Source organism: Fulmarus glacialis, unplaced genomic scaffold (assembly GCF_000690835.1).
Source record: "Fulmarus glacialis isolate BGI_N327 unplaced genomic scaffold, ASM69083v1 scaffold38608, whole genome shotgun sequence".
NCBI lineage: Eukaryota > Metazoa > Chordata > Aves > Procellariiformes > Procellariidae > Fulmarus > Fulmarus glacialis.
Genome location: NW_009229553.1, coordinates 1 through 14,482, shown reverse-complemented (window position 1 = coordinate 14,482; position 14,482 = coordinate 1). Strand labels below are relative to the sequence as shown.

At 42.3% G+C, this 14,482-nt stretch overlaps 2 protein-coding genes across 2 annotated transcripts; one reads left to right on the top strand and one right to left on the bottom strand.

Moving 5' to 3' along the window:
• Positions 1–390: 390 nt before the first annotated feature.
• On the top strand, positions 391–5,089 carry MXI1 (MAX interactor 1, dimerization protein; the record flags this gene model as incomplete). Its single annotated transcript, XM_009583890.1, has 3 exons — positions 391–505; positions 1,694–1,865; positions 3,203–5,089. Coding segments are annotated over 3 exons (451 nt in total), but the record flags the coding sequence as incomplete, so codon positions are not given.
• Positions 5,090–11,587: 6,498 nt separating this feature from the next.
• Positions 11,588–14,153, bottom strand: LOC104071544 (survival of motor neuron-related-splicing factor 30). The gene is made up of 3 exons (XM_009583889.1): positions 13,988–14,153; positions 12,715–12,868; positions 11,588–11,984 (listed from the first exon to the last, which is right to left on the bottom strand). Exons 1-3 carry the CDS (start codon positions 13,993–13,995, stop codon positions 11,847–11,849), a joined length of 300 nt encoding a protein of 99 aa, XP_009582184.1. The 5' UTR covers positions 13,996–14,153; the 3' UTR covers positions 11,588–11,846.
• Between the last annotated feature and the right edge of the window lie 329 nt (positions 14,154–14,482).

Genomic DNA, 14,482 nt, shown 5'->3' with positions numbered 1-14,482 from the left:
AGCAGTCATTCGAAACTGCTTTCACAAAAGTTCTTCTCAGCAAAACACACAGCAAATAGCTGAGAGAGAGGAAACCCACGAGATACTTGTACCATTTGCTTGTGTGCCTTGCCCCTGCACAAAGTTCATCCAGATGAGTCAGATTATCAGTTTAGACAGCAAGAAAATAAACAGTGTCTGTCAAAGGTTAGCAATAATGCAAGTATTGGTGAGCAGCTGATGTTTGCAGTGTAAATAGTTTAGTGGCAGCCTGTCCTGGTACCTGTGGGGAATCTTGTGATGTTTGGAAAGAGGGAAACATTAAAACTACCTTGTAGGAAGGAAGTAAAAAATGAAATTACATTCCCTTTCTGAAAGCATAGCTCTGATCCTCCTCTTCTCCCCTTGCAGCCGAGCTCACCTCCGCCTGTGTCTAGAACGCTTAAAAGTTCTGATACCGCTAGGACCAGACTGCACCAGGCACACAACGCTTGGGCTGCTCAACAAAGCCAAAGCACATATCAAGGTAAGAGCTGCTTTTCCCAGCTGGTTTCAGTCTGGGCTGTTGGGAAGTGCAGTTCAATTGCTCACTCTTGCTGCCTAGAGGTAACTCCGTTGAAGGAGACTAACACCTTTTTAAAAAAAAAAAAAAAAAAGCAAGCAAGCCTTGCCCCCTTGGTTAATCATTTATCATTGCTACAAGCCACATTGTTAGAAGAGTCCATAATGAACTCCGTTAACTATGGAAATGATTGATTTGGAGAGCAGGGGTCTTGTTCTGTATTGTGATCATTCGTTGACAGCTGCATCTCTTTGAAGAAAAACACACTTACTGTTGAATGACTGCATTTTGATGGGAAATGCAGCTTTTTTTCTGATGTGCTAGTGAGTTTCCCCTGCCGAAGCATTAGCACAAACCACAAGAGTGTGAGACAGGGTTGGTTTGCTGGGGTTTCACATGTGAACCTGCCAGCTAGCCCACTCTTCTAGATTCACTTCTGGCAAAGTGAAGCATGAAAAGAAAATGCAGCATTGTCAGTATCTGGAAGGGGCTGAATACTTTGTCACAGGTCAGGATAGCGGAAGGGAGGATGGGTGGTGAAGGAGAAAAAGCACAGCCGAAGGGACAGAGTTAGCCTGAAATGACTCCTCCTTATGCAATGTGCTTGTTGTAGGAAACAAAGAACAGTGCCCTGGTAGATTTCCCAGCTGTGATCAAAGAAATCTGTAGTAGGTTATGTAAATCGCTTACTGAATAGAAAACTGTTTCTGAGAAATCCTACTAAACCATGCAGCAAGGAGCACAGAACTCCCAGGGCACGTTTTTATGTTACAGTGGATCATAACAAACCCTGAATTGGTTTGGTTAAGGGAATTGAGGCCCCTTCGTGGACAGATTTGGTAATGCAAGTGGCTGAACCCATGTGAAAAGACCCACAAACTGCTACAATTCAAATTGTTTCCCCTGGAGAGGCTCTGTCTTCAGAGACTTTTTATACTAATGTGTATGATTTATCAGGACTTGGTAGAAAAGATGTGAGGAGATGGCATTGTTCTTGGAAAACTGCAAGGCAGCTTGGTTCAGAGCTCTTTTGCAGCTTAAATCCTTCTGGGACCTGGGAAGGTCTAAGCAAAGCAGGTGGCTGGGCAGTGGAAGTGGGAGGGAAGGAGAAAAGGATGAAACTGATTATTGAGTCATATTTGATCATGTCAGAAACTTGAAGAGGCTGAGAGGAGAAGCCAACACCAGCTTGAGAACCTGGAACGAGAACAAAGATTCCTAAAGAGAAGACTGGAACAACTACAGGGTTCTCAGGAGATAGAGCGAATACGAATGGACAGCATTGGATCTACCATTTCCTCGGATCGCTCGGACTCGGAGCGAGGTGGGTGTCGCTGAACTAGCACTGAATCCCCAGGACTCTGAAGCAAGGGCATGAGATTCACCCATTTCTTGTCTCTCAGCTACCCCCTTTTTACAGCCTTTGGTATTTAGGCTACTGATTTTGCTAACACACATGCACATACACACACACAGATACACACATATATATGAAGAGTTTAGTACTTTGCATGAGTTCTAATTAAGTCTGGAAGAAGTGTTGTTATTGTCAACTTGAGCTGCTTTCTGTGGCATTTAAAGTGACCTGTTTCTCTGAAAAGCCCTCTAAAATACTAAAGCATTAGTTAGGAAAAATAGTGTGATCACAAGATGGTAGCTAAATACCTAATGGTAAAATTGAGATATCCATTGTGCTCTTTGGTCTACCGAATCTCTCAGCAACACAAAAAGGAAAATCTAAGAAGATATTAGTGGGACTGGAACGGATGTTGCAAAGCAGCATCCAGCTGCTCATTCTGCGTTTGGGCCATGGTATAACCAAGCAAACAGAACCAGGCAAATTGCCTCTAAAATTCCCAGAGTCATTCTACACACACACCCCTTTTTGGTTTTTTTCCCAAGCTTCCCATAGAGTTCATCTCCTCAGTTAAAACTGGGTAGAGATGAATTGAATTCAGATAACTTTCTTTTTTTAAATATCTCTGATGTGAAGAGATACTTAGGTATAATAGATGGTTTGGTATTCACTGACAGACCCAAAGATGCTGTATAGTTTGAGTGTTAGCCTGTAGTTTAAAAAGAAAAATCCTTTTGGAAAATTCCTAAATGATGTGGGAACCAAGATATCTGGTTAACTAGATCTCTGCTTTCTAAGTCTTTCTTAAAAATAAGATTTATCTTCTAAAGTTCACTGAGCATCTCTGAGGGTAAGCCAGATCCCCATGGTAATGCATTGTAATGCTCTATATGAGCGGTCCTGGCTTTGGCAACGTAGTATCAAGCAAGTAGCATATTTCAGGGTAACTTCATGCTCCGTTTCCTCTGTTGCCCTCCGTTTTATCTGTTTCTTTTTGTTTCCAACACTGGGGTAGTAGAGCTCCGAAGAGGTAGTGGAACAAGTTCTGTGCGTGGCGTGGCCCACCTATGCTGATAGTGTGGCCTGCATGTTGGAGGAGTCAAACCCCTTTGTCAAGTCCCTAAGAAAAACTCCAAGCTGGTATCTAGTCTTTTTATAAATCATGTCCACAGCCCATCCCATTCCAGGGAGAACACTGAAAGTCTTCCTGCTGGACTGCTGCTTCATCCCTGAGTCCCAGCAGCTCACTGGCTTGAAGGTCTGTCGTGCTAACCTGTGTGTGTTTCTCTCATTTTCCTTTTTAGAAGAGATTGAAGTGGACGTTGAAAGCACAGAGTTCTCCCATGGAGAAGTGGACAATATCAGCACAACCAGCATCAGTGACATTGATGATCACAGCAGCTTGCAGAGTATTGGGAGTGACGAGGGTTACTCCAGCGCCAGTGTCAAGCTCTCGTTTGCTTCCTAGAACCAAGTGAGACAACAGTGCAGGGCGAATGATTTCACTGGGGTGATCAAACTGGGTCCTAGATGCCAGTATCCTCTTTCAGAAATGACATATTGACAGCTAGTCCTGGAGAGACCTGTATATAAAGCTTTTTGGGTAAAGGAAGCCTCCACAGAAACCCACATGTGTTCATTTGGTCATGTTACCAATCCTGCTGGCAAAAAGTTAGACCAAACACTAGTCCCTTTGAAGTCAGTGAAATCTGTTTGTTTCTGTGGGACCTGGATCTAGACCTTAGTGATGAAACACTTTGTTTTGAATTTATTTGTTTGAAAGAGGATACTAGAGACTCATCCCTCTCTTTCTGTCATGAGATCTGAGAAATGTCAGAATTTCTTATCTTGCATTCAGGTTGAACAACCTAGTTTAGGCCCTTCTGAAGAGCTTTTGTGGTCCTAAAAGGACCGAGTCCTACAGTTTATCACAATCCAATGCTGTCGTAATGTACTAGGAAATCTAAGAAGGCTTACACAGCCTAGGAATAACAATGACAATAATGATTAAGGTCTCATTCTGTGCCCAGAGAGAGAGAGAGGGGCAGCAAAGAGAGATGTTCAGGAGAGAACACCATTCAGCTCAGCTTTCTGTTGGACATCATTTAAAAAGCAAGTACCTCTGATGCGTGGCTAAAGCAAGAGGTACACACTTGTAATCTACCAGCACATCGTGGGCTGTGTCATGCCTCAGGCTGTGACACCGACAGCAGATCTCCCAGTAGATGTGTGCTCGTACACAGGCACACAGCCAGCTGAGGACAGAAAGAAACCAGCACATACGAGGGGTGATATGCCAGAAAGTCATGCCCAGATACTGAGCCACTATGACCTTTTTATTTGAAGAGATTTTTTGATAAACATTTGTAAATGTGTTGGGAGGGAAAACACCCAAAGTCTGATGCGTCTTTTTAGAGCTTGTCCATATGAAACCTTAGATGTCTTTTATATGAATTTATGCCATGAAAAGATCTCTGTTTTGATGAAGCACTTGACCCAATGAAATGCAAAGATGCTTTTTGCCATGCACACAATGGATGAAGGCTGTGCTAGCTGGAAGAGACCAGGTTTGGTGGGGGTTTCTTCGGTTTTCTTTTTAGAATCATTCCCTTTGCTGACTTTTGAAGTTCCAGTCCAGTAGTTAACCTAGTTAAGCTCAGCACGTCTCTCATATTAATGTAACGTTTTGACTGCACGTCCTGTTCCCAAGGGCCTTGCCATCTTATCTGTGCAGGTGCTGTTAAGAGCTATCATAGCGAATGTTCTCTAATTTTCTCGGAGACGAGCATTCTAACCTGCACTTTGAGGGCTTTGCTTTTTTTATTTTTGTCTTTTTAATGGCCAGGATTATTTTGTTTTCCAAGTTTTAAAAACCTTAATAGAGTCCTCACCTATGGCATTGTTTGAAACTTTGTATATCTTTAAGTAATTTAACTACCCCTCATTACTAAGAAAAAAAAGAGGAAAAAATGCTTTATAAAATTCGTAACTTATTGCTGATTTGAATGGGTTGTTAATTTCAGTCCTTTAGATTTTATTTTATTGTTTTAGGTAGGGTTGGGCAAAAAGAGGTAAAATAAAATAAAAAAATAAAGACAACCATATTTAGCAGTGCAGTGGAATTGTGTTTAAATGTTAGCATATGGTCCCCATTAAAGTAGCACTTTAACGCCATTAAACATTTCTGTATCTGAAATGAGTTGTGTTCTTCCATCTTGGTCATTCGTATCACTTTAGCTGACTCTTTTTTCTTCTTGTGCCCTTCGATCCTGTGATGAGAAGATCCTGAGTGAGTCTGCTGTAGTTTTGCATTATGATAAGTTGCCTGTGTTTAAATATTCTGATGTTTCCCCCACTCTCCTCCAAAATGTGTCACCCCCTGTAAGAGCACAACACACAATAATCCTTCCATGGCTGTAATGAACAATTTCTGTTTGTTTTGGGTTTTTTAAATTTGCTTACTAAGCCTGGATCAGGTTGCTGTTGCTAAATCTGTTTTTACTTGTGTGTATGTAATCCAGTGGCTCAGTACCTCTGTTCTTCCTTCTGGGAGGTGACCTGGCAGGAGCAGGAGTTTGCCACAGACTGAATCGAGCTCTAGATTAACAAATGGGGCCCAAGGGTTTTCAAAGAAGAAATGCTGCTTGGATTTATGTTTGGGGTCCATAGAATCTCTGGATGACACAAGGTTTGGGACAGTCTTCTGAGTGGTGAAAAGTGGGAAACTTTAGCTCTAGCAAGGCCCTGATTTATTTATTCGTTACTATTCTCCTTGAAATTGTTGACCACTGCAGCCCTGGTGCTGAGCAGTTGAATACCAGTGGGTTTTATTTATTTATAACCCTTTTTCTCTAGCTGTCCCAGCACTTCCTCCTTCCTGTTATCCCTGTTTGTTTTAAAGGGCCACTTGGGAAAGAAGTATCACAGCTGAGAAATACTGAAGTTCAAGGGGTGGGGAATGGCTTTGCTCTCCTAGTTGGTATAAAACAGTGATGTGTCTCTGGTTGGAATAAACGTGTCTGAAATGTTCGCTTGTATGCTCCAGGGCCAGTTTGGTACTTCCTACCTTTTCTAGCATTGTGGACTCGAAGGGGTCTTGATACCAAGTGCAAATACAATGGGGAAAATGTAGCAGGAGATGAGCTTCCATCACCAGCCCCCTGCCTGACGGCTCAGCTAGCAGCAGTGGTCCAGCCAGGAAGAGGACCAGGGACAAAACAAAATCAAGAGCCTTTCTAATAACTGCTAAAGACATGGGGTTGGTTGCTCTGGTGCTGGGGGGTTCTCTGTGGCAGGTCGTAGCAGATTTCAGCTAGAGCTTGGATAGTTTCTTATGTGATGGAAACATTTCTCTGGCCTTTCGAGGTTGTCCTGCACAGCTTTGTCCTGCATTGTGGATTCTGGCCTTTTCTGTATGCTTGCACCTCACACGGTCTGTCACACTCCTCACATCTCCATTGCTGGTCTGGTCTGTTGCGTCAAAATGTTAAAGATGACTAATTTGCTCAGAGAACTTGCTATAAGTTCCTTTTAGATGATTGTACAGGCCAATTTGTATGGTTATGCAGGACATCAGATGATCATAATAGTTCCTTCTGCTTAAAAATGCATGAATCTCCTGAATTGTCCCTGTTGTGGCAAACCAGAATAGTCCCGTGTGCCAGATCTGCTTTAAGGTCATGTCACTTTTCAAAGTACCGTCAGAGTTTCTACTAGCCCCCCTGAAATCTTGTAAAACAGAGTGAGTGTCCAAAGGTGCCAATCCAAACCCTTGAGGGTCAAGTCTCTCTTACCCTTTGGAAGCTGAGATCGTCCCTGAACTCTAAGAGATCTAATAGAGCAAGTAAAATTTACTGGTTTCCTCCAGAAAAGTACTCACAGAAGCTTACTGTTTGTTTTGTCCAAACTCTGTCCTTAAAGTTATTTTCATTCACCCCAAAAGATAAAGACACTGAAAGCATGTTGCTGTTTGGGTTCCCAACTCTAGTGTTTTTGAATGCACACCTACGTGGGATTTGTGCTGCTTCTGAGGCCTTGTTTTATTCCTCTGCAAGGAGAGAGTGAAGTGAAACACTTCACCCCCAGTCTTCTCCTCTGTGGCCCTCGGTGTCTGCCCACCACACTAACTCTAGTTTAATCCAGAATAACACTTATTCTCGACACATGGTAATTTGGGCATGGAATCGCATTTTCCTTTCATCTTTGCAAAATTGTGTGAGGTTTTTTTTATGGTTTGCTTTATGGGTGCTGTTGTTTTTCTGCTTTATTTTTGCGTTCGCAGAGTAATAGAAGTCCTAAATCTATTCTCTGCTTCATTTTACAAGAATACGGTGACTTTTCCTGTAAAAACAGAATTGGATGTACTTTCCGTAGGCAACTTGCCCACACGGTAGATGCACATGCACGGGCGCGCACAGCTCCCTCGTAGGCTCATTCTGTCAAGTCCTCCCTCTGTAAATTAGATCCCCAGTGGGTCCTTTTGCTATGTTCAAACCCATTAAAAAGACCATCCAGCATTTTCCTTCTTTTGACACAAGCGTATTACAGTGTGTCATCTCCTGTCTGCAGACAAGGTGGAGCTGACTATCTGGCTGCATTTGTCATGGTTATCCTGTGGCGAGTTGTCACTTGAAGGTCGTTTTAATGTCCATTCCATTAGAGGCCTGTCAGTGACCAAGGTGATCTCAAATCCGTCTCAAGAAATGGGCAATAGCAATGGGGTTAACTATACAGACCTGTCATTTTCCAGATTTTGTTTTCCGTTTGTTTGTTTGTTTGCTACCATCTGTTCCTGGAGGGTGAGCCTCCTGCTTTTCTGCTCTTTGTTCTCTCATACTTGCTGCTCCCTGTTTGTAGTCTCTGTTTGTGTGTTGCCCTGTTGAAATGGATGAAGTGTTTGGCTTCAGTGGAAGTGGGATCAGTCGTGTGCACTAAATGGAGATGGTTTGTTTGGTTTTTTTTTTCCTTCCCCCAGGATCGTAAGCTTTTGTTGTTGCATATTTTCTAGCACCAGCTGTATGTCATTGCAAAAAGAAACTGGGGTCACTTCCTGGAAGATAATGGTAAAAATCAGGACTTCATTCTGAGGTTAGGGAGGTCATAATATTAGAAATGAAAAAGAAGTCCATAAATAACAGAATGAAGTCTGATTTTTTTTTCCCGGGGCTTCGTTCTGAGGACAGATTCTCTGGTCAGTGATAAATTCTGTGACCTGATAGTGACTGAAACTCCTCTGCATCCACAATAGTCTCTGAATTGTCCTGTGGGACCCTTGGGGTAGAGGAGTGCATCCTTCTTCTCTGTTCACCAATCTGCACAAATACTGATGCGCTGTCGAATCTGCTTGAAATTGGCCAACAGATCTGAGTGATGTTTGGGAGGATGAACACGGGAGAGGAGAGTGGTTGTCTGCATACACCATGTTTTCCTTTAGGGCAACCTGTTACAGAAGGGCAGGTTGTTTAATTGGGGATAATACCTTAGCACTGACCCCTGCTTCTCTGCTCCTTTCCTCCTGAAAAGAGGACTGATCTCTTTTATTGTTAGGCAGAAGTAGAAATAAGGAGTCTATGGGTATTGGTGCTACGGCTCTGGTACTAAATATGTAGTATTTAGGTTTCTGTTTGGGGTGTTGCTGTGTTTGACCAAAACTAAAGCGTTGTCTCACAAGGGGGGACACTGCTATTGAGGTCCCTTCAAGAATACCAAGGATCAGGAATTGCTGAGCAGCCTCTGGGAAAGGTGGGAAAGTCCTGTGAGGTGTGCGCTCCTACAGGGCTAAGGACTCAGTCAAAGGTGTGACGTGTCACTTTCTTTTGGAAATACCTTCAATGTTAACCCTGCTGTAAGGGCTGTGGGTAATATTGTAATTTATTTTTACCACACTGAAAAAAATCAGCCCCTTAGTTTGTAGTACCCTGATGAGGCCCAGAGCAAGCTGGTGGAGTGAGCTGGTTAATTTGGCCTTTAACAAGTTAACAAGTCATTCAACCTCTTGGCTTGTCGTCTGCTGTGCTACAGGCACATGCTGAAGCTTTAATAGTGTTTATTCAGAGGAGACAGAGCACTGTAGAGACATGATGTTGGTCTTCAGCAAGTCAAGGGACAGCAGCCAGCTTCTGTGCGTCCCTGGGGAGTGGAGGGTGGCCCTGCCCATGAAGGGTACTCACGTACGGGAAATGTGGTGGTTCAGAGAAGTTGGGCAGAGAGGGATGATGAGTGAGCTGCTCTGAGCACTAGTAATAATGCTAGTCTGACTCAGGGCATGCTCCTAGGTTGGGATTTTCTGCAGTAGGGTCCTCTGGGATGTTTCGTCATACAGAGCTGACTGTAGCGTGTATGGGGCTGGAGGACACTGGCATTTCTTGTTGCCTTCCAGCAAGTAATACCTCTAGCATGCCTCCTCCACAAGGTGATAGTTACAGGTGTGGTTTGAGAGAAGACAGATTTAGCATTCATCTGTTCTTCCCCCCACTGTGATTCCCACTGAAAGACACTAGTGAGCCAGAAAGCCATTGTATCCATGTGCAGTCAGCTTTGGGCCAAATTCACCCCTTCCACAAGGTCTCAGCGAGGTCCTAAGTGTTGCAGCAGGGCTGTGTTTCAGCAAGAATTAATTTTGATCTTGAGGGACATTGCAGCAAACCAGGATAAATCACCAAAGGAATTTAAAGCATTTTGTGGTGGTTTTAACATCGTGGTTGCTAGTCAGAACATACACAGATCTAGTTCATAACTTGACTTGGGCTACCCATGCAGCTAAAGCTAGAAAATTCTTTCCATTTAACCCCTTTTCAAAAATACTTGTCTCAAAACAATGAATTGTTTTGGATCTCCTCCTGGAAGGCTTGATGGGGAAATATAAAAGCTCTTCCCTCTCCTGGACTGGATGGCTTTCTCACAGCCATCTGTGAAAGACAACAGGTGACCTTCCTCAACAGTTAGCTGTCAGTGTCACAGTGTCACAGGACTATCACCCATTTGATGTCACTGCTGAAACATGTCTTTGTCAGGCACAGGCTGTAGTACAAACTCCCTTTCTAAAAAGCAGTGAGGTCTTCCATCAGATTATTTTACAGTAAATTAAGAGTTTTTCTATGCAAAAGAAAATTTACCCTGCCTGCTACCAGTGAAGAGGAGGAATTAGGCAACATCTACTTCATCTTGCAGTCAGGGTGAAATACTTTTGATTCACTTTTGAGTACTACATTCTGCCCAGCAGATTCTATACTTCCTGCTTTCCTGATTATTTACTGCCCCCCCAAGTATACATTCACTTTGTCAAATATATCCAGCAGATTTTAAACACTTTATTTAATAAAAGTTAAACATACAAAACTGAAATTAACACACTTTGTATTCATAAAAATCACCTTCTCCCATTATAGGGAGAACCTTTTTCTATGTATGGATTCTAAACTACCAGTTGTAGAGTTTAGCTTGAGTTGCGACTCAGGTAACTGATGGACATTTCCACCAATCAGTGCATCAACAATTGCTGACGTGACCCGATCTAGTTAACAAATTACAAAATGAGCTACATTAACATAATATACAGGGAAATAATGGTCAGGGTTAATGGACAAGAAACACCCTTTTATTATTTAACAGGGGAAACAGCTGATGTACTCTTGTCCATTAACTCAGCCCTAGATTTTACAAAAATAATATCTACATTGTATACAGGGCTACCCATTAACTTCTTTAAACACATTAGGGGTTCAGAGATGGCACCACTACCGTAAGTGAGAGACAAGTAACAGAGGAAAGCAAATCACATAAAATACAAGAAAGCAAGAGCTTTTACACGTGGTTTCCTGAATAAAATCAAAGGGGCTCAGCAGCACTGTGATACAGCTGAAGTTACAATGAACGCTAGGGCCAGTCAATTATTTAAGGACAGAAACTTCAGACTAACCTTTACTCACTCACAACTAACTAAGTGGGATCTAGGCATTCGTATCTGCGGTGCTGCACTTCCACTCGACTGGATGGAGGAGGCCTGGATACGAGCTGTTCCTGTGTATTCCAGGTCTGCAACCATGCCATCAAACCGGCAAGATCTGCAAGAGGGGAGATGATGGCTCCTTCCCAAGCACAACCATTTACATTCTCCAACTCTGATCCTCGGGGTAGGGTGGGGTGCGTATTTTTAAGTACAGTTCTCTACTTTGAAATTGCGGTCTAAATACCTTGTCCTATGGTCTTCTGGTTACATTTCAATAACCTTTCAATAACCTCCTATTAAAATTTTAGAGTATTTAAAAAAAAAAAAAATCTCCTCTGCTTAACTTCTAGCACAGGAAATTCAGACTCAAATTCAAGTCAAATTTATTGTTTCTAGCACATGAATCACCATTAGTAATAAAGATCCTATCGGCCCTGTTCTGCCCTCATTTACAGCTGTACAAATGAAATCTTCAGTGGATTTGTAAGGGAGTAATTTAGAACTTCCTTAGCAATTCCATGTGACTTACAAGCTATGATGGAGTCCAGCTCTCCCTCCCAGAGCTGCAGCGGCTCTGTAATGCTGAGCTTGTCGCTGAAACAGCAGACAGCACTGTGACTACAGAAACGAGGGAGGATGTTAGGGTGCCATTTTTATACCACCACTTTTCTTAAGGGAAAAAAAACTTCACTACTAGTATGAATGAAAGATTCCAGAGATCAAAGCTGCAGATAACTACTGCTTTCAGAGCAACAGGTAACAGCAGTTCATGAAAGCATTTACCTGCAGAATGTATTTTAATGCAACTACAAAAAGTTTAGTGATTATGGGGGTCAAATCAATAGCTGGAGATTTAAGGCTCATATCAGCTGAAGCCAAAGTGATGGTGACAAAATGGACTACTTGCTATGTGCCAACAAATAATTTACTTTTAGAAAAATATAATGATAAAAAGATAAGTGTAAAGCCCTGCAGAGATGAAGTTCCACCTTTTTCCCCTGTTACTGAGGCATCAAATGCCTGACATTGTATTTAGAGGTATCTTGATACTGTGTCATAGGTTTGTCTGCAATTCCGCATGTTCCAACTCCAACCTTGCCCGTTACGCTCTCAGGGGAAGCAAAAATACTCCTCTTTACCTGCAAATGAAGCAAAAAACACCATTTCTGAGTAATTACTAACTTGCTCTTAAAAAAACAAGCCATCATTACCCTTTGAAGTGTTTCAATATCCTCAACTTCTTACTCTATAGGAAGGCACGCTTTCTAAAGGCTAGCTCATCTGTGGCAACAGAGCTGGGAACTTCCTGGCATCTAAGTGCTGGATGTGATGGTGGTACTCGGGAACCTGGGTCAGGCCAATGATGAATAAAATTCACCTCTCTCATGATGATCGCTAATTGTTCATAAGGAAGACTGAAGTTTTACCACTGTATCTGGCGGCTCTTGGTGAAGCCGTGATAAAAATGAAATAAGGCTTCAAGATGTCCTTGCTACCTTTTTTTTGCGCTATGTGTGCTATTCCAGGGAAATTACTTAGTGCTGTGTCTGCCGGGTCATAAACAGAGCAAGAAGTCAGGCTTGGAGGTTTAGACAGGCCCTCAGGTTCTAAGCTCCAACAAACACTACCTGGCAATTGACAACAAGCCCAGCTCTCCAAGCTAAGCGCAAGCTCAGCCTCTTAAGAGGAGCACTCCTCCAGTACAAAACCAGACCTTTTAAGGGTACAAAATACCAAACTGCACACTTCAGAATCCCTAAGATGAACCCCCTTTAAATCCCTTTAAAAACCACTTCTTCCTCTCCCCCAAAATACTGCACAGAATTCTATGCCCTGTTGTTATTCACATACTGACAAAACTAAACAAACCTGGCCTTTTTTGTTTTTAGAATAGGCTCTGTTGTTAAACTGTTGCCACTTGACTTTCTGGTCCTCTCGTTCCTGTTCAAGTTCTTTAATTCTCTGAGCTTTTTTCAAAGCTTTCTTCTTTTTATACTCTCGTTGCTGCGCTATCATCTCTTTTCTAGAGAGAAGGAAAAAAGACATTTTATGTTTGTGCCTTTTTCTGTAAGAAACTAAAACCCCTGTAAGACAGACATGCACAATAGTTTTCCGTAAGTAAATGAGAGAAAACAAAGCTTGTAAATATTCTCTACTTCTAGAAAAAAAAACCCAACAAGTCTTTCCATGTATAAGCATTACATTGCTTATTTATATATTTCGGCATAAGAACAACTACCACCACCACCTGATTAAGACCATGCCAAAGACAGCGGCCCATGGGATTGAGTGAAATTCATTTCTGAAACTGAGAATGTACCCATCAGCACTTCTGCATTTCAGAAACATCTAGGGTTTGGAAAATTTAAATAGCCCATTCGAGTGAAAAGCCCAAACTTTTCTGGAGGTCTGCAGGACTCTCATGCTACTAAGTATTGGACAGGGACAGAAGGAAAAGAACAAAGATAAGTTACTTCAGTAAAGATAAGGAAGTTGAAGGAGTCAATCTGTGCCACAATGCAGCGCCTCCCAGAACGATCCCTTAGGGAAGGGATCATTGCTATAACAAACTCTGAAATTGTAGCACTTTTTTTCTTCCCCCCAAAGAAAGTTTTCAGCCCTTAAAAATACCTTTCTGTATTAGACACGATAGGATATTGAGTAAAGCACATATCCCTGGCGATGGGATCAACACCGCTATCCTAACAGAGAGATGGGGCAGAAGCAGAAGTCCTTCGTACTGGTAAGTATACTCTGTTGCGAGCCAGATCACAGATCTGAGCAGAGCCTGCACTAGATCTGGACTGAAACTTGTAGGCTCTCTGCTGTCAATGAGAGAGTACTCTTTTTTTTTTTTTAAATCTACTGCTTACATACTTGATAGCTTGAGATAGCATAATCTGAGTAAAACAAAGTCTATCACGTTATCTTGCCAGGATACATAACACACATGATACCAGCCACGATAATGTACCAAACATTATATGCTAGATAGATTTAAGATCCTTCTTCAAGCGAACATGTGAAGATATTAAAGATATGTAAAATTTCAAAAAAGAGATATTCTATTTCATTAACCAATTTTTATAGCTGGGGGGAACCCACAAAGCAGCTTTCAGACTTCTGCCTGTGTATTACTTACTTGGACATGGGTTTGTTGCCACTGTCCTCTTTTGCTTTTCTTCCCTCTTCCACAGGCTTGAGGTTGAACAGAGGTGTAACTTCAGCATTGCCATACCCAGCAAATGTGACCGCAGCTGTTCCATTCTCCTCATCTATTTCTTCAATCTCAGCTTCATAACACCTGTAAAGATATCATGGCTGTAAGCATGTGAGTAAAGCTTTAATACTCAGCCCTTCAACACCTACACTGTCAGCGAGCTAGTGGCATTAAGTAAAAAATTTGCAAATATCGGCCTTCATTTTCAGGGACAATACGCAAATCAAACCAAGAGATTATTTTCTTAAGGTCAAAGGGACAAAAGTACAACGACTGGAATCTGCTGTATTTGACCTTTAGCATCAAGAAGCAATGGCCTCACAGTTACCAAAACTAATGATCGATGCTGGGGCCAGTCTAATCAGATATCCTGATTTGGTTCTAGTTCTGGCGGGTCATGGGATTGGGGCGGGGCGG